This window comes from Acanthaster planci, linkage group LG05 (assembly GCF_054643075.1).
Source record: "Acanthaster planci isolate LZ-2023a linkage group LG05, COTS_SCS, whole genome shotgun sequence".
Taxonomy (NCBI): domain Eukaryota; kingdom Metazoa; phylum Echinodermata; class Asteroidea; order Valvatida; family Acanthasteridae; genus Acanthaster; species Acanthaster planci.
Genome location: NC_141781.1, coordinates 15,344,057 through 15,365,640, shown reverse-complemented (window position 1 = coordinate 15,365,640; position 21,584 = coordinate 15,344,057). Strand labels below are relative to the sequence as shown.

The 21,584-nt window shown below is 38.0% G+C and overlaps 1 protein-coding gene across 1 annotated transcript in view; it reads right to left on the bottom strand.

Annotated features, from left to right (window-relative positions):
* LOC110977286 (AT-rich interactive domain-containing protein 3A-like) overlaps positions 1–21,584 on the bottom strand; it is a 59,000-nt gene that overhangs the window by 10,035 nt on the left and 27,381 nt on the right. Inside the window, exons 4-5 of the mRNA XM_022231269.2 lie at positions 6,045–6,228; positions 9–229 (exon numbers count right to left, since the gene is read on the bottom strand). Of these exons, the coding sequence (XP_022086961.1) occupies positions 9–229; positions 6,045–6,228 (405 nt within the window). The remainder of the gene's footprint in view (positions 1–8; positions 230–6,044; positions 6,229–21,584) is intronic.

The window sequence follows — 21,584 nt, the reverse complement described above, 5'->3', positions numbered from 1 at the left end:
AAGCTTACCAAATTCTGGCGAGTCCCTAACATTGTGCGGAATGACTGATGGGTGGGGTATCATGGTGGGCAGGGTAGGCGAATGCGGTGACAGCCCAAAACCAGTTGCATTGGTGGTGTAGACTTGCCTACGACCTTCACGCCGGTTACCATCAATGGCAGCTTGCAGCTCCGATGGAGTACTCAACTTGCGCTTCTCACATTCAAAGGGGTACAGATACTTCATATATCTGGTAGACAGTAACATAAAGTAACATTCTCAGTCATCAGCCTCATTTTTCCTTGGATACTGAATTCCTCATTGGCATATGTTGCTACCAGCCAGAAAATGCTATCCAGGCAGTATTGTAGCATAAGCATGAGTAAACATTGCACTTCTAGATGAGAACAAAGAGACATACCAGGGGCCAATTTCATAGAGCTGCTTTAAGCACAAAATTTGCTTAAGCGTGAAAAAACCAGCTTGACAAATCAGGTTACCAGCCAAATCTCCATGTGATATATATTGTTTTGGAATGGTATTCACCTGTCTTTTGGTTAGTATGACAATCACATAGATTTTGAGCTGGTAACCTTTGTTTTTTAAGCAAGTTGTTTTTGCACTTAAGCAAATTTTGTGCTTAAGCAGCTCTATGAAATTGGCCCCAGTTCTTAACCCATAGTATGAGTACATGGAATTGTTTGCATACAAATACATTTCATGAGAATGAGTACGGGCACTGCAACTCTGTTTTTAGGGTTCTTTACTTGAGTTGACCCAGTTCAGATAAATATTCTATCTACAGGATGTGACACTCACAGATAATTGTAGGGGGTTATTCAAGCCCAGGCTAGTGCGTATCTATCACCTGCTCTTCCAATGAGCTAATTGCCAAAATTTCTGATGAGCTATGTAAGGTTGACTAAAGTGGGACTTAAACCTAAGGCATATAAGCTGCCAGTCAATTTCTCCTAAACACACGCACACTGCCTTTCCATAGGCTCTGGTAACACTTTTCTTTTGAGTTTACTTGGGATGAGATTTTGTTGCGACTGTGACATAGGGTCACCATTACTGAGTGAACACAGTGTGTACATATAGGAAGGTACCAACTTTTGATTGTGGTAGTAACTACCCACAATGCTAAACAATTCCCAATATGTTATGAAGGATTACCCATTAGTACAGTCTTTCAAGAAGGCAGTGGATGTGAATGAAACTATCAACTGCCTCTGCTCAACTACTATACATTGTACAACTTCTATTAGTTGCAAGTTCTGTCTGTAAGATCCCAATACTTTTATTGCAATGGTTATGGTAGGCTTAATGCTTACAAGTACACTCTCTATGACATAGGAATCACGAATAAGCATGCTTTTGTGTACTTAACAGTACAATGCAATTGGACCGATTCCAACACAAATGCTGACTTCAAATCTATACACATGCTGTGGTATCTTAAAATATTGTGTAAATATGGTGACCATGTCATAAATTCCACTCTTGTAATGGCAGAGGCCAGGATCTTCATGGCATCTGCTGAAGTAGCAAATCATTCTTGTTTCAATTAAGTGACTACAAACACGTTCTTGAATTTACTCAAACTCTGTGACTCAAACTTTACATGGACTCTTCAAGAACAGAGCTTTGTTTGAAACAAAAAGCCAACTTTACTTAGCAAAGAAAAATTTTGGTCACTGAAAGAGTGACTGTGTATTAAAAAACCATTTTAACCTTGAAAGTCTGACTGAATTGATCAAACACTGCATGGGAGGGTACTGAAATACAGTACGTACTGTATGTACAGTACATGTACATGTATGTATATTATCAACATACCAACTGATACTGACACACAGCCATGCATCTGATTGATGGATGCAGTGAAAATTTCACCGAAGTGTCTTTCATTCATGTACATATATTTTTCAAACTAATGACAAATTCTTGATTTCCTGTTTGGTACATGAAGGGCAATGCAATAGATGCCAGTGGTGTCATTCCGTGGTACAGTTTGTCAGCCTCATCATTTCCACCATAGTAGGATGGTGATGGGAGGAGTCAGGAGCAGGTGGGAGAGGGCGGCAGTTGTCAGAAAAGACAATCACTGGAGTAGGTTTGGGCTTTTGGCAGTGATATAGTTAAGCTTACTTCAGACCAAGTCTGAGCCTAGCTGAGCTCACTGAGTTTGAGCCGAGTCACAAGAAGAAGTCCACTCAAGTGCAGACTTGATTAGGGTTTGGACTCATCAAGTCCTGCATTACTGGTTTTGGGGTTTGGATTCTTAGGGTTTCGTGGACTTGAGATTATTGTTATTGGTTGTTGGTTTGGGATTTTGGGAGTGTGCGTTTTTCTTTTGATAAAAGTTTTGGTATGCCATACAAATATACCTGAAATTAGGGTATTTGAGAAATACATGTATAAGCATGATGTCATAAAAACTACATGTATTTCATTTTTTAAAGACATACAGCAAAGTCTGATAACATAATGAAGTCGGTCAGTTGACATGAACTAAGCCAGCTGTTGCAATTGAACCATTGTATCTTTAGATGCCGTCCATGTCTCTCCATGCACAAAGAGAAGACTCTCTCGGAGGTACAAACACATTTCATTTTCCATTTTGTACACTACACCAAGTTTTAGATATAATTGAATGGAATTATACAATGTACTTGGTGGGGCAACAAAAACTGCCTCAGGGGCTTCTCAATCACAGCTCCACTCCTCACATGGTCTCGCGGATTCTGAAGTATGTATTTACTGTTCTTTCCACTAGTTAAATTTGTGTCTGTGAAGGGCCATGTTGCGTGACAACAACACTACACTACAAAGGACATGTACAAAGGATGTCTGGGGATTTTTTTTTCAATACAAAAATTATTGCATATTCAGAAAGATAGATGTACCCAACATTCATAAAAATGCCACAATAAATCCTATGCAATAACTGCATAGAGACTTACCGGTACACTCTGTCCTTGTGCCTCTGGCAAAACTTACATGTACATGTAAAGTCAGCTTGGATCAGAGATCTTAAGTTCTTTGTATTTTCTTGGATTACCCATAATAAATATTTACCAATTTACTGTCTACACTCTACGTGCATTACAGAGTGAACATAGAAAGTACAAGTTCTAATGCTCAACTTCACAGGAAAAAAGTACAGAAGTCAAGATAAGTTTGCACACCCACACTGTCTCACTTTAACGGTTTTTGAGATATTCTAAAACTGGCACTTCATACAGGTGATTATTTGCTTTTAGTCATCTGGCCAGAAATGTTGAGACAAGTCATCAGGCTAAGGAGGTTGAGTCAAATCAAGTCACAGTGCAGTCATCTATATATAAAGTGTCATGTGAAACTTGTTACCCTAGGCAACTGATATTTTCCACTCATAATATGTACAGACAAGCAGAGAAAAGACAATTAATGTGTGGAACTTCCAATGTGATTAGCCAACTTCACCAACTTCATAATGACCACCTATCGGTAACAACCATGTCTGATACAGTGTACAAAATGTGAGCTGGGGTACAGAACATGGCGTATTCAGCAAGGTGATGATTGTATGCTATCACTTTAATCTGCTTCTGTCCAAAGAAACATTGATTTGCAACAGCAGTTTACCAGCCGAAAAGGTTACACAAAGCAGATTGCTTCGTTTCCCTCCTTCTTACATCATACAAAGCAAGCCATTTATGCACATGAATTTTGACTCTACACAAAATACTGCGAAAGATGATGTACCACAATCCAAAAAAAAGATCAAACAGTTTCTACGACAAGTGAAATTTTTCCCCCCCATTTTTTTCTATGTTTATTTGTATTGGTTTTTTTTTTGGGGGGGGGGGGTTAAGTGGATTCTGCCATCAAGATGGCTGTGGCTAATACTGGCAATGAGACTCAGCTTCCCATCCAGATGTTCCACATGATTAGCCATTCATAATTGCTCAATTATTGATAATAATAAAGTCCTCGCTCATGTTTTAGTGCCTCAATTTACAGAGGAATATTCAAGCCATGGTGACATGTATCCGTTATTGTGTTTTGTGAAATAAAATGCTGGCTTATGAATGTCATATGGCCCTCAACTTTACAAGTATCGTTTTTATAGCAGTTGCATTATCAGCGGTTGAATGCTTGCGACTATACACAATTACAGCAAAACAAGACCATTTCAGACCACTCTAATAACACGTGTCAGACATTTCAGCGATGAATACCTGTATAGTGCAATGCCTTTGAATAAATTCTTGCCACTCAATGCCAGAGCCACTCAGTGGTTTTTTTGATGAACTCTTTGATCCAGAACCAAGAAAATTGGGATAAAGTGGTTTTCTGCACCCACAACTGACAGTAAACTTCATCTGGCTAGTACAAATCACCATAAACAGGCATGGCTGGAATAAAATAAAGCAACATTCTTGATGTACACACAAGATCCATGCATCAGAGAATAAATGTTGACTATGCTTTACTCCAAATTGACAGCATTTTACAATGAACCACAAAAACCTCCCTCTCCCAAACATTTGCATGTACTTTTCAAAATGTTGAAAAAAGTTTTATGGAATCACCTCCTCACAAATGTTTCTGATCTGTAAATATTCCACAGTAAGACACAGCTAAATGAGAGCAACAGATGCCTTGGTAAAGAACTGTAAAGAACAGAGGCCTTGGAAAAAAGAAAGTACTTGAACAGAAGAATAAACAAGCTTGACATAACTGGCTTCCCTAGCCAATGCAGTCTTTTTCCATTTCAAACTGTTATTACCCATGTATCCCCTCTCAATCCTGCCCCCGCCCCCAAAAGTTAAGGCTATTTCACACCAGACAAATCTTAGGATTGATTCAAGGTTGACGTAGGGTTGAAAACCACCAGAGCGTTTCACATTTGAAATTTTTCAACCTACAACTTACCCCAAGCTAACCCCATCGAGGCTTGGCTTCAACCTGTCTCTGGACCAGGGTCAAGATTTCCCCCCCCCCTGGACAAAACTCTCAACATACATGGACTGGTGGGCTCAGCAAGATTAAGTTTGAGTGTGGTAAACTTTTTCCAGTCCACCACTGCATATCATTTTTGTATTTTCATTTGTGGTTCTGAAGCCAAACAAGCTTAAGAAACAAAATCAAATTTCGGACACCTGTTGACATTTTGGCAGGCTATGAAGAGGATCACTAGGAATTTCTAAGCATTCATATGATGGCCGAAACAGTAGTTTACAGGGGACGTCTGGATGATGCAATACATACATGTAAACACAGCACTTTACAAATATTTGCCCTTAACGGTAACTGTAAAAGATTCAAGTGTAAACTATTCTCTGGGTTACATTCACCCTGGGTGAAGTGAATTTGGTCTGCATGAAATGAGTTAGAAAAAATGCAGGGTTAAACATGGGGTTAGAAAATAAAAATAATTCAAACCAGGGTGACGTAAGTTTGCTGAGGGTTTAATTTATCAACCCAACCCAAGTAGCTCCAGTGAGGAATTTTACTCAGGGTCTGAACTACTAGACAAAAAAAATTCTGTCTAGTAGTTCAGACCCTGAGTAAAATGCCTCCACAGAGCAATAAGAAAATAATGAATACATACAACTGCAATAGTTAAAATAATTTCATGAGGTGACAGACGGAGTTTTCCATTACACATGTTACTTCAATTATTCTTTCCAATCCATGAACATGAAACATGAAGATGAAACATTCATCATTTGTTCTAAATTCTAAATTTCTTGTGATTCTGGAATATAATGTTCCATTTACAGTAGAATAAACCTATTTGTTATGACAAGCTTTGCCATACTGATACATGGAACTAATAATTCAATGACGCGTGATTTACAGGCCATCAATTAGATGATGAAAATCTTTCAAGCATCGTATAAAATTGGGTAAACCTAACCCTCCCAAAAAGAAAAATTTCTACAAAGTCTAATTATACAACATTTCATTAACACAATCAGCAAAATTCCTTCCAAAACTGTAGTTTTCACTGAAAATGAAAATGATGCCTAACATTGCAGTGTGTCAGAGGTCTATGATTACTTGTAACTTACTGTGTTCGGAGGGTGAAAGCAGCACTAGTAATGGAAGCTGGGAGATTCAACCCCTTGGTAATCTCCCGCCACTGTTTCTTGTTGATAACCTCCACCAAACCACCTTTGGATGTAACCAGGTTGAATAACTCATACAGGTCTAGCACCTGTTTAGCCATGATGGGAATACGGTTAACTGGTGTACCTGTTGATTCAAGAAATCAAAACCACATTCAAGCTAACCAGTACATACTGCTACATTTCATTTTCAGTAAAGAAAACAAGCTTCTTATAAAGTCAAGAAAGATTTGACTTGCAAATCTGTACATGTAGGTGTACTAGTGAGCAGAATAATAAAAAGCTGACCAGTACTTGTTACATGTACTACGTTTGTGACTTCTTTTTTCCTCCCCGGTTTCCACACAGGATAGGAAATACATCTACTTAAATTACATGTATGAAATTACTCTACACAAGCAAGGGGCAAAATCCATTAATCAAAAGAAAACCCACAGTAAACAAAAAACAACACATATCAATCCAAACATGTACATGTAAATAATGAATCCATAAAAACAAGACAACCACAAAAGAAATGAAGGATGATGTTCTAGCTTATTCATAAAACATTCTACATGTACTTTGTGTTTAAATCCCAGTAATGACCTGTTCTATAACATGATAATATCATACATGCAGATTACCCAATGTTGCAATCCAGATATTTCTTTTTGGTGTACGCGCTCAGTACACTGTACAATATACAGGTACCGGTACACGTACAAGCCTATTTATAGCTCTGTGATACAAGTAATCTACATTTAATTACCAGTAATCAGAGCTTTTTTTAATGAGTTTTATTGGAATGGTGCACATTCATTCTGATCTTGTGAATCGCTTATGTTTTACCAACTACTGCACATGAACATAAAAATTGCAAAAAAGAAGTTTGGATTTAGATTTTACACATATACGGTAGCAGGCTATGAAACTTGGAAAAGAAGTTTCAATCTTTCAGTGTTTAAGCATCTATGATAAATCAGAACATAATGTCATCAAGATACATATATAACCCCAAATTATGCAACTCATCCCTGTTTTCACAAAGAGTTTCATGAATGGAAAAAAAATACCTTTTCGGCAACTGCATGTATGTAGAAAGCCAACAAAGCAAAAAACCTTTACCTTCCTATTATTTGATACAAAACTTTATCTAGCAAAAGCCATACAAAGATAAAAATGCAACTCTTTCTGAGGAAATTAATTTCTAAAGCACATGTAAAGTGCTTTTTTTGCGTTCTGGAGGACTCTGAGCAACCAGCAGTTGTTTTTCAGCAACAAGGTTTTGCACAGGAACAAGCTTTTTAATAAAGGCTATTATTACATCCTATGTATCCGGCACTCTGCAATTTTACAACAAGCAGAATCCTTACTGGGTCCTTTCACCTTCTACAGCCATTGACTTGTATGTGTGACATCCACCTATCTATCCTCATAACTGGGGTTTCTTGATAAATTGCTACCCAAAATTAAGTCACACAGGAAAATTAATAAACCCCTCCTCGTCGCCCATGTGGGCAGGGAAGTGTCTTAATTGCATGGTTTCTGGCTAGGAGACAAGAGCTGGGGAACCTAAAGAACAAACGGCCGTGCTCCAAGTCATGGAAGGTTTTGTTATGTGGAGATGTGGATTAACCGTACAGGAAGTGCTCCAGGCTTTCTTTTTAAGCTTGAAAAAGTTCACAGGTTTAAAAAGCTGTTTCATTATGGATTCACTTTCAAGAGAACCCCAGAAGGCCCAATTTTGCTCCTACATAGACCCTCTGCTACAGTACAGGCACACTGGTGATGGCTAATTTCGATCATGAATTTTTTGTAAGGGAAATTACTAAGCATCAAGTGTATTAGCTTCCTACCATGACCCTCACAGGTATATACCACGTACCATGTGCATGTGCAATCTTGAATTTTGTGTAAATTTACTGTAATCCATCCTGATTTGATTTGCCTTGGAATGGAATCCATTCAGGATAATTATGGGATAATCAACTCAGGAGGGAGTACAGCGGCAAGAGTCAAGATTGCACTAAACACAGACACAGAAATGTTGACCCCAAATACATGTAACTGGTTGACCAGATCACATAGGAGCTTAACAGAAATTGTGATTTTTTGAGGGCATTGTTAGCCTTGAGACCTTGCAAGAAGGGAAAAGGAATCTGTGATTGAGCTTATGTGTAATTACATCCACCCCAAATTTCCATATACATGTACTAGAGTGATTTGAAAACCATGAATGTGTCAGACTGTAAGACCACAAGCAATTAATTTTGTCAAAAAATTTGTGCACTCAAGGTGAGAAAATCTTGCCAATCATCTTACTGAGAAGTTTCATGGCACAACTTTGAGAATTTTAAATGTGATTGATCTGGCAAATGGAATATGCTTGTTTGGGGGTTCCACAGTATATCTGTAATTAAAGATGACGACCAAAAGTAAACAATTTTCAATGGGATATGAAACACCCTCTGCAATTACATTTTGGAAATTGCTGAGGTACTTTGCTCTAAGAAAGAATCACACTTCTGAAAGTTGAAAACTATACTCATTTAAATATAAATGTAAGGGCAACATAAATGTACATATATACCCCACTAAAGTCATGACTTGTTAAACACGTTTGTTACCACATAAAAAAGCCCAATTTCAAATGCATTCAATTTTCCAAAGTCTCACTGACGTCTTTATTACAGTCTTCCCATTACTGCCAAGGTATAGTTTGATGTGTTAACTTTTTACAAGATACATAGCTTGGTTGTTTTAAAGCTGAAAATAATGGACATGGCCAGCAAGACAGATTAAAGAAATTGAAGGAAACTGCAGATATGCATAAATAGCAGCTTCTGAATGAGGTTATTACTAAGGGAATAAATCTGTGTTTGCCTATGAGATGAAGGCGAGGGTCTTCCTCACTGCTGCCAAGTACAGCCAGTCATGCTTCGCATCAACTTTTCAGGCTTTATCAAGAAGTTTTATTGCTATAATTTTTAATTGTTTGAATTACAATTCATTTAAAAATGTTTTTTAAATATGCATTATAACTCTCTTATTCCAAATTTTCTGGGCTTTCAAATCCACTCACTTTTGGTGGAATTTTGGTGCATTTCAAAGTTGCGACATTAGACCAAAATGAAGTCAGGAAACAGATGATATTAACATCACCTTTTCAGGCTTTGGCAGGAAGATTTATATACATTTATTACTACTGTTTTAATGGTTTTGAATAAAATTCATTAAAAATGATTTTAAACATAATTATTCACTTAGTCCAAATTCCCGTGAGCCTCAAAACTCAAATGTAGCTTCTTTGATTAGAATAAATACAATTTTAAATTGTGGCATCACCCACGTACTGAATGTAATGTATTATAGAAGTATTCATGAACATGTACTGGTATGTCATTATTCAGGGCCACCGTTGTTGCTGATCATGCCTGTGATGAGCTCTTGAAAACTAGGAATGGACAAACTAAAAGTCTCTATGAATGTCAAGAATTCAAACTACAGTATCCAAAGAGGACATCACAGGAGATGATTTGATGCAAAATTTAACAGAAAAACTTGTTCCTAAAAGATATCTAATGTGCATGTAAATACGACTTATGACTGTTGCTGTTACATTCAGTTTGATCTGGTAAACAAATCATATACTTTCAACTGTTTGGGAAATGGGCATGCAAGTACAATAGCCCCTGTACATGTAACTCTGAACTAATTATGTGACCAGGAAATGTGTTTCTCAATTTTCCTACTGAGTCTATTTTTCACTCATATAGAACTGGATTTGGATCAAAACAAAATGCTATTGGCCGGAAGGCTTAGGGGAATATGAATGGAATGGATTAATGTAAACAAGAAATACAATGTAACCAAACAGGTTTTGAACTGGCAAACACAGAAACAAAGTTGCAAGAACTGAACAAATCTATATTTCCCCAATTTGCTTAATACAAAGGGAAGGCACTCGCAGGATGCAGCTAACTCAAAACAAGGGAAGACAGAACTCGACAGAAACCCTCACTAAATGTTGCCCAATGCAATGATGAGGGATCAGTGACAAATCACTATCTGCATCGTTCAGAACGGCATGCTCTACATGTAAGTCTAAACTGGTTTGGTTTACACAATCTTAACAGCCATGCACAGCTCTATGCAGAAGACTTCATTGTTCTTGCAACAACAGGCCCCTGTGCTGCACTTTTGAGTTCCTTCACGAACAGTTTACTTGTTTCTGATGAAGCAGTAGGATCCCCCATCCAACAAATCTTGAGTTCATCCACTTCAAAGAGCCATCTGTGGCCCACTGGCTCCAGTGGTGAGATATGATGTACATGTACTTAGGGAATAATCTTTAGTGGACCGCAGTCTGGTTGCATATTTGCCATCCCATTGATCAACTTTTACGCAAGTTGAATTGTTGTAGCTGTTGCCTGTAATTTTCCTTCACAAGTTTCCACTAGCTTGATGGAACAATCTCAGGAGCTCATTCAAAAGCATGATACTGCCCAATAGAATGATGCATGGCTCGATGGCGCTCTCACACAATAGAGTAAAAGCTTGATTGAAAAAGGAACTAGGTTGAGGTTCGTCACTGAAATGGCAAGAAGAAACAAGGAGATTGAGTGCACATGAAATGACTTATGAAAAGAAACGTGAACAACATTTCATGTCAAACATATGTAGTGCACTTTAATACTGCCTTGTTGATTATTATCCAATTTCTGTATAACTGATTAGGGAGTCTTTTGACAAAGGATTTCAGGGCTTATTTGTGCAAGTGTTTTGAGGAAATGCCTTTGTGAAAGAAGTATTGTCTGGCATTCGTCACATTTAAACAAATTTTTCAATAAAGTTCTGTGAAGGATTCCGTCTAAATTCAAGATAGTACAGAGTATGTAGCTTGCTCCAAAGGGAAATAATTCATGTACAAAACCCTCATTATTACCTTTTGCCATGCCCATCCTATTGCCTCTGGTTGTACACAAACTTAATGTACCTCTCATCAAGTCCATATGGTATCAGACTCCTACAGCAACATACGGTAGGTAGCCCTTTCCACCGATGTGGACAAGAATGACCTTATCATTGTTTGATGTAGATCAACACTGTCAGCAGCCCTCCTCAGCATGCCTGGACACAAAGTTTAATACAAAACCTTCAGTAAAACAAAAGACACAGAAAGATTTAAAGGTTTGCATGGTGCAAATACACAAGGCAAGCGGTCTGCATGTAGCATATGTACTATCTCTTTTGTGGGAATGTGTGGTTCCAAGAGAAGAAGGTTTTACTCAACAATTCAGAGTGTCCTCTGGCCGTTGCAAAGAGCCTGCTGGGTTCCAACTAGAGGGAGGTACTCTATGAGCATTTGTCCTGTTCCCTGAATCACTGTTCTTGACAAAACAGGGATTTGAAATGCTTGACATGTACATCTTGGTGCTCATTTGTATTGTGATAACTGAAACCAGGCTACAGATACATGCACATGTAACTCAGAATACGGAAAAAGTAAAAAAATGCTCTATGTATACTGAAAGAACAAACATGCTACCCAACCGAAAATCACGAATTAATTGAAATAAACAACACTCGCCCTCCACATTTACTTTTCGATCGGCCTTTAAAAAGAATGAAGGAGGTGACCCTTTCTCTGTCACCTCAGGATGGAGAATGATTGTTGGAGATAACAAATGGATTATGTATGTTTGGGATGCATTACATGTTACTTAACACAGGAACTGAATGTCTCTTTCAGTATTCAAACCTTTTCTCTAGAGGTCTCCTGCAAATTTAGCACAGTCTTGATTAAAGGCCGTTTTGTTCAACAGACAAATGTGAAAGCAAAGCGAATTTGACATCACGAAAGATTTGCAGCAAAATATTGCATGAGTTGCTAATTAGCAGCGTGAACATTTGACCTGGCATCACAAAATCGCATTTGTGCTCGCTTTCAAACCAAGTATGAATCGGCCATAACTTACCTGCATCTAGTGTGTCAACACATTGTAGAGTGTCAACAACACATTTCCCATGCCTTGAGATGTAGTATGTTGGTTGCTTGCAAATTATGCATGATGCAGGAAGTATAAATGGATGTGATGAGCAACTAGAACTGGTAGAGGTGTAACTGTCTGCTATTTGTGCTGATCGCCAACTTTCTGAACCTGAGGTATCACTGGTCACTTCTGCCAGTCCCTCAATCAGCAGACAGAAGAAGGGCCATCTCTGATTTGTTTCTGGTCATGTCTGGAAGTAACACTGAGGATAGATTTGTTCATGAAATAGCACCGTTGATGGTATCCTGACGATGCGCAGCCATTTCTAAATTGAACCTGTTTCAGCAGCACAATTGAAAGAAACTGATGTCCAGATATTGTAAATAACACTGAAAGGTGAAGTCTTTACATGGGCACTGCATAACGTGGAATTTTTTTTCAAAACAAAATATACGCTATGTGGAAGGTATTTTGCCATGAACCATGTCTGGCACTTTTTCTACAATAAAGCTGGTATCGCAATAAACACCATACATGTAATTCTAGGCATACTCATGCAGTAATAACTGCCCTTACTAAAAAGCATAGTGTACATGTAGGAATTGGATTCAAAACCAGAGCTACATGTATGCTGCTGAATAAAATCTTTACCACACAATTTGGATTATTTCTTCCACAGCGGTTCCAACAATAGGCCTTTCCTTACAGTCTATTCTTACATTTCCTGAAATAGTATTTTTTTAGTTTAGTTGTTTTTTTGTTTGACTTGTGGGCAGAGTAAAAACATAACAGACTTTTGACTACACAAGTAGGCCTGCAGTTTGTCTTCAAAGTATGATGTTACGGAAGAGACTACAATAAAGGTATGAAAGTTGAGAAAGACATACACTTACAGATATATCAGATATTCAGATACAAGTACAAATACAGAAGGCTTATTTTAATCACATTTTTACACTGAAATAGAGTTACAAAATCAGTATTTAATTTTCTTTACAATTTCATTGCAGCTATCCTTTCATTCAAGGGAAAACAGTGGGGTCAGGATGCAGCATTCTTTCAGGAAAACACCAAGATTATCAAATAAGAAAATCAAAGACAATCTTCTAAAAATCACCTGCAAAATTCTAGCTTAATTTGGAACATTATGATGAAAAGGCTTACCTGTTTTGTAACTGGACAGCCTGTGTCCCCCATGCCCGCCTATTGTACCAGGTAATTCACGCCCTCAAATACTTTCTTCTGGACATGCAGTTGTTTTAACAATTTTCTCTGCTGAGAACTGAATGTACCACACAAAACAAACTCAAAATGACAAAAGTTGATAAAATCATTTTCCTGGGATGTGAGTGGTCACATACAAAAAAGGCTGAAAACAGCTAGCAGAAAGCTGAAAATGTACTTTAAAAAGATTCCATAATTTTGCACCAGGCAGGTGTACAGAAAAGCTGAAATTCAATGCAAAAATCTGAATAAAAAAGCAGAAATCAGCTACAAAGTTGAATTCTCACACTTGTGATTGAAATTGGATAGCCACACTCTCCATGGTGGCTACTATGTTGACTTCCCTTTGAGATCCGGTGTGCAAGCCGCATGCTTTCATGGCTGAGAAAAGATATACAGTATATTCTGTTGGCAGCACAATGCATTCAGGAATATGCATCACGTTTTAATTTTGGGTATTTCCACTGTATGGATCCAATGCTTTGGATGGAAATAAGATTTATTCAGCGGTGGAGAAGATACCGTATATGTATGGTATGTGTAATGAATGGCAGTTGGTAAATTCTTATATACCAGAAAGAAGAAACTGACTGTCCCCAGGACAGGTAGTCCCATGAGACACTAGGTACATGTGGATGTACCAGTAATACGACATTTACAAACACACAGTCGTGTTCTGCTATACAGTCAAGGACAGAGCATTGTGTTTGCTTTCAATTTTTCCCACACAATATAACACTACCGGTATCCAAAAAACTAACCACGGCCACTTATCAGTACCACTGAGGACAACAGATTGACCATTGAGAACAGGGAACACCCTTTCTTCATTTTGTGTTCTGTCCCCTGTGGTAAAGCAAAACCTGTTCTCACACACTACTAACACACACCCACTATACAACAAATTAACCAGTGTCAGCTGCGGTACTGTAAACAGCTTGATGTACATGTAAGTTTCTGCTGTTTATTAGCTCATGATGTTGTGTATGTATTTGTATAATTAGTGTGTTTGGATAAAAAGAATAATTGACACGTTAAACTAAGGATAATTTGTCATACATATATGTAGAATAACTGCCATCAGTATTTGTATACTGATGACCTGTACATCCACATGTACATACCTATAATTCCCTTTAATAATGACAGTTCAAACACAGCTCAGTTGAAGACAGTACTGGAAGCTACCAAAAGGGTATCACAGGACTTATTGACAAAAAAATATTTTCCTTTTTAGTAGTTTTGCTCGTTAATTACAGGTAGGTGTGAGTCTGAACTGGCTGCAGACAGAGCCAAGTTCAAACAAAAATTCTAGCACAAAAATGACAAATGACAAAAGACAAATGTGCTTCTAATGTGAGAAAATCATAACTTCTGATAAGCCATGGTCCAGCATGCTTTATTAAGGGAGGGTGACAGTTGATACATGAACATACATGTACATGTACATGTATGTACAGATTACAGAGCTAGAACTTTTCGTATAACTAGAGTCTGAATATACTAAACATGTTTAAATAGACGCTGCACATCAAATAATGAAAATGAGCAAACTAAGAAATCAGGCTCACGCTTAAAAGAGCCTAACACTATGTGTGACCTCATGCATAAGTTGTGTACAGGAATACCGCCAAGACAACTAAAATAGTCTGTACCAGTATAGCCTTATGCTTCAGGTCAGAATCACTTGGCTACATCACCCTTCACTCTGCAAAACCAGAAGAGAGATTCTTAACAAAAAAAATTGTGGAATACCTGTGGTGAGGACCTTTTCCCACATGGAAATTCATCTTCACTTACTGTTTTCAAATGTTTTCTGCATTGGCATCCTCGCTCTAATTTACTTTTAAAGAACTGGCTGAAAAATCCAGGCTGAACTTAAGGTTGTAACCGTGTCATCTGTGTCAAGGAGCAAGACATCCTGCATAAGCAGCCTTCCAAGAGGAAACAAATTTATTCAAGCACAATTATGTTTTTTATTACATTTGAGATCACGTACATCTGGAAAATGTTGTATTTAATTTTTCTTTACTGTTTCACATCATTCCCAGTATATACTGCGATACATTTGGCTGTTGGAAAGTCCCTGAACAGTAGCAAACCCAGAGGGGTATGATATGTGCACATCCCCTCTAGATTTTTTCAAGGGATAATGGGTATATGCCCTCCATTTTTCATATTTCTCGTTATTAAATGGGTGTAATTTCACTGTTCCATGACTTTTCTCAGTTGGGCCGGGTAACTAAAAACAAACCTACTCTTGGTTTGCCTAAACATTGGGACTTCATGAAAACATAAAAGAATTGACATATCTGACTAAAAAAAAGAACTATCAAAAATTTTCCAGCTGATGCCAATCCAAGGGTGATTAGTTAAAAGGTACTGAGCACACACGTACATTTCAGCTTTTAGAATTCCTCTATTTTCCCAAGCCTGTTCCATTTCAGTGACTCATTATTGATTAAGTTACTTCTGAATATCATCATTTTGGAGAGAGTAGAATATGTACCAGTAAATAGGATTTCCAGCAGTTCATTGGGCACGAGATGCCAGCCACACATCCTGCTCAAATAACACCACTGTCTAGTGTATTTCACTAAACCATTACTTAACAAATAAAATGTATCAACAATGTGTTGAATGAACATCTATTCCTGTTCCGCTTAACTGATTCATTTCAATCCACAGACGTTTTGCTTTGCGCTTCTTGTTCTCCAAAAAGGGCACACAAACTTCTGTTCATGCATGACAGCAGCCAGATGTTAGTGCAATAACCCACTTGTCCATGAACTACATGTACATTTGTGTAACAACAGCTTACAATAAAGTCAATCATGGTAACAGAACTGGTTGCAAAGCCTACAGGTAGGAGATGCTGCTGATAATGAAATCCCCTAAACCCGCCATAAATCGTGTCTGAATTTGCATTGAAACATCATCCACCAAGTTAGACTTATCTTGCCAGAACATTTGATGCTAAGGTCCAAAAGCTACACAATCAATCAATAATTTTGCATCAAATCCATGAAGAAATGACTCTCATGATTTCATTCAAGGGCAGGAAATCCAAGTCAATCATCGCCTATATCATCTCACATGAATAGCAGCCAGCGCCAGATCCAATCTTAAGCATCAGACTCCTGGACTCCATCCACAAATTGGGAAAACTGACTCCCAAGTCAAGTGCCAATTAGAAATGCCCTGATGGATTTTCTCTGCACAGCCACTCCTTATCTCAGGTGTTTCCTGAAATCCGTCAAAGTCATTAACATTTCAAAGTTGTGAAAATCAATGTTGAACAGCAAGATCAATAAACAACAATCACATGTGAATGAAAGTACAAACTACCTTGCTTCTGAGGGGAATTTTTTTCATTTCAGATTATTTTTCTGACCAATTTTGATTCCAAGGGAAATTTCCACTCTCCTTGTAAATTAAACTCTCAAACTTTGAAGTTTTGCATCCTGTCACTTCTGTTTGCAGACCTCACACTTGCATGTGAGTAAACCTTTTGAAGAAAGCACTTCCTTGGTTGCTACAGTTTTCTTCCACCACGCATGCATGCTACATGTACATGTAGACAAAAATAGAAGGAAGACAGGATCTGCATGCTGTGCATAAATTAAGCTTTGTATGCATATCCAACTTTGAAAAAAAGCAGTGCTCAAATCTTACCCGTCTGTTTAAAAATATATATATATTTACCTAATTTTATATCCACAATTAAATGTCAAATAAGACCTTGGCATTTTTTCTGCATGTGTACATTTGCATGGTGCACATGAATTAGAGCATCTGAAATGTGTAGACAAAAGGCCTTTTCACACTGGACAGATCTCAGGGTTGACACAAGTTGATACAAAGTAAGTTGAAAACTGGCAATGATTCACATTTGAAAACTTTCAACCCTGAGTCAACCCTACATGTAAATCAACCCCGAGAATGACTTCAACCCAGGTTGAACGCAACCCTGCTGTGGACCAGGGTGTGAAACAATGGCGGGTTGAACAAGGGGTTGAAATCAAAGTTTCAACCACCCAGGATTGAGTTCAACCTGGATTGATAGACAGGTTGTAGTGCAAAATGGCTTAAAGGCAACCCTGTAGAAATACATTGATGCATGTACATGTATCATATTATATCCCCCCAGTTTGTTGAACATACATGTACATGCAACTGACAAGTGACTTGGTTTCAAACTATTTTTTTCGAGTTGTCTTATTTGTTTTGCAGTTTTATTTCTTTAATTTTTGAATTTGCTATTGTTCACACATCTAATTTCTCAAACAAAAAATCTACATTCATTCAAAATTTTAACAAGCATTACAACAGCGCATGAATATTAAAATGTGGAACAATGGACTTTAGCTACATGTACCTGCCTAAAACTTTTTAAAAGGAGCAAGCTATGCTGAACAACAAGCACAGATAATCAGAATTAAGAGTTACAATTCATTTAAAAAGTATCAGGAACAGTGTACATTTGTCTGCCATGAAATTGAGCTAAAAAGCAAACAACTTTACAAAATAATACACGAGAATTTTGTCAAAGCCAAAAAAACTCCCCAAAAGGCATACACCAAAACTGTACTTCAAAATACTAATCAAAGCCAGACTGCATTGCATAAATATGCTTCTTTTTTAAGACTTTAGACAAATGGGGAAGTAAATATAGCCATAAACAAGATATGGATTGCTGAATTGCTTTGAACATAACATTGCAAGGCCTCTTCTAGGCCTTATTTTTTACCAGGAGCAATGTTGAGAATGGAAGACCCCTCCCTAGTAAGGCTTTTATCAGGGTAATCCCATAAGGCCAGAGTGGCTCTGTAATGAATGACAGGTGGGCCAATCTAAGAGCCCAGGGGATCACCTGCAATCTGATGTGCGGTGTTGATAGGGAAATTGTTAAATTATGCACTAATTCCATGAGTTTAACAAACAGGAAGCAGGGCACTATGCTTGCAAAGTGATCAGTTCTCTGGCTGGGGGGGTCAGGGGAGGGGATCCTTATGCCACACTCACACAGGCGCCGGTGCTGGACTTTGATTGGGAGGAAGGATTCTGGATGTGCCATATGCAACAGGTTTCTACCCAACAATTATAGCCATTTTACAGAGCTCAGTCCCTCAGCAACATGTGACAGCTTCCACTGGGGGTACTTTACCTGTGCTGCTGATGTTGTTAGCATATTTTCCAACAGACTTTTTCTTTAGTAATGGCAAGTTCACATGTGAACATGAATAACCCTTGTGCCAGGGCTAGTAGTACGCAGCAAAAGTAAAACACAAAGGTAAACAGCCAGTTATTAAACTTTAACACAACATTTTTGAAAAAATGTTTGAATGCATAGTTAATTAGCCTCTAATCTCTACCTCCAAGAAAAAATATTTATCCTGCCTTTTTGAATAATTTACACATGAACAATGTATATAATGAACACTTAAAATGGGGCACTATTAATCATCTGCATCGGGGGGGGGTGGTGTAACATTATGTGTATACATGTATTTCATTCATTACATGTATGAGGAGACAAACACATCTTAAGGAGGCAAACATGCGGATTAGGTTTTAAGTCCCTACCTGACTCCATGGGTTTTACCCATTCCTCAGGGGTTTTCTTCCCACCTCTAAAACTGCTTCTCGTTGTCTCCTCTCGACAGGTTTCTTCAGGCATACGAGCTACAGTGCCTGGGCACTTTTGAGGAATCCTTGGTGTCATCACCAGAATTGATTATAAACAATAATAAAAGATGAGGCACCTGTAGACAAAAAAAAGCACTCTCTCAGCCCCCCTCCCACATCAGCCCCCTCTACCCCCTTCCTGTATTGCACTTTTTTCCCCATAAAAGAAGCCAAAAGCAGACTGTTGTGTGGGACCCAGCAGATGTTCATCAGGCAGCCTGTAGGTTGTCAATTCAAACATGAGACGCATTTAATGTATATTGTCCCAATGCTTTAATGTTACAAATATCACAAAATGCCCAAAGGCCACTTCAATTAATACTTGTATACATGTATATAACTTTGGTGACAGCAAATTCAAAGTAGATGTCAAGCAGTGTACAATGACTTTATTGTGGCATTTGCTTCACTTTCAAGTTCACATGAGCCTGGCCTCTGGCTTGGGGTGATGACCTGACACCTATTTTTGGGGAAGGGGCATTTTTAGGCAGGTATATGTACCAGTACCGGTACCAAAAATATCAGGAGGAAGGCCCGAATGCTTTCATAAACTGAAAATGGTCAAAGCTCGTAATCAAGCATTATCTAGATTCTACACTACACCAACATACTGTAGTAGAGTTCTGTCTCAAAACTGAAGGTATATGAACAACAATGAAAAAATGGTACAATGTACATGGAGCAATGAGTACAATGCATGTATACATGTACATGTACATGTGTGTATGCATGTACGTGTTTGTACCGGTACTGAAGTGTACGTTTTATTCCTCCATGGTATTGGTACATTTACATGTATGTATGTTTGGAGAAAACGCTTTTCCTGTTTAACAAGCAAAAGCCATGAGCAGTGTGGTCAAAGAACTGAGATAAAAATACATGTAGCTTGACACATTCAGTCACAAAAGGACTGTCAATACACCAAGATCAACTCACAGGTGACAAAGAGTGAAGGAAAGATGACAACTGTAGGCCCTTCAGCTGAATACCAATGCCATTACAAGCTCAGCACTGCACAGTAACGGATGAAATGTCTGTGTGTAACCATTCAGGCAGAGTGTTATTAGCCTCAAAGAATGTCATTGTTGAGAGCTTGGGGGTTGGAATCCAAACCCCCCCCCCTCCGTCCCCCTCCCCACACACACATTTTCTCCCCAGCCATCAAGGTGCTTCTTTCACACACCAAGCTTTCAAGAGTTTTTCAGTAACATGTAGCAGTCATTCTGACACAGGCATTAGGCCATGAATTTCAAACGACCATATTATCCAAATTGTACGTGATATTGAATTGAACCGTCACATTTAAACTGATAATACACGTAGATGTCTTTACATGTGTATGCTAAGTTTCAATACAATCAGGCATAACAGCTGAGTTCTTAGGAAGGCGGAAGCTGGCCCTACCCCAACTCCGAGCTGTGAAAGAAACTGCTGTCTCTCCACATTCAAAGAGCCATACATGTACACATTGCATTTCAGTGTACTCTCTGGCAACAAAGAGACTGAATAAAGACTGAGCACAGCCATGACACTGGGCTCAGCTTCTGGTTGACAATAGTTTTGGCATGGGGCAGTCTGAAGGAAATCATTTACTGCTTTGCTTTCATAACATTACTGTTATGAAAACTGATACCTGCTCTTATGAAAGACTAACAGCATATCCATGTGTCCAATTCAGTCATTGAAACTGGACAAATCCGTCAACACCTTGATATTGACAATTTCAGCACCTAATTCAAAGACAGAGAAATGGACAATGACAGACGCCAATGGCAACCTTTAGAAGCTGCCAACTGTAGTTGCACAGTATCCTAGAAAGATACACTAATTAAATTCAATTTAAAGATCAATTAATCACCAGACACAAATACGTGTGTTCAATGTCACTGTTTGAGTAACCACTTAAAATAATTGGGTCTGGGGACAACAAATGATTATAACTTCATTTTAAAGTACAAAAAGCAGTTTCTACTAATAGAAGTTGTCATTTTTAAAGACCAATTTAATTTTGTTTTAATGAACACAAAAGTAGTCCTTGGCAATAAAAGAATCCATTCTTTTCAGTTTTACAGAAAACACTTTTACATCTTGTTTCAATTTGTTTTGAGTGGTTTTGATATTATATTTATGTGCTAGTTGTACTTAAAAGGCACTAGTGACAATTAAATTTACCAAAGCATAAAATTAATCACTTGTTTTCAATCCTCTTTATTTCATAAAGAAATTAGAACAAACACCCTCAGATATTTACATACAGGTACATGTACATGTACACAGGTTTTCAACAAACTGCACTTCATCTGAACTGCCAAGCAGCATACATGTACATGTACTTGTATACACATGTGTGCATGATCGGGCATGATTTGTTACTGATGTAGCTTTGGCTTGTTGTTTGTTGTTGTGATTGTGGTTGTTTTTGTCACTGTCATCATCAATGTCATCATCATTTTCTTTTCTTGGTTTTGTTTTGGTTCTTCTTTTATTTTAGGTTTTTCTCTATGATTATAAATGAACTTTTCCATTTCTTAAAATAGTCGGAGTAAATTATTCAAAACTGAATAAAGCAATGCCTGTAACCACAGCCAGAATGTGA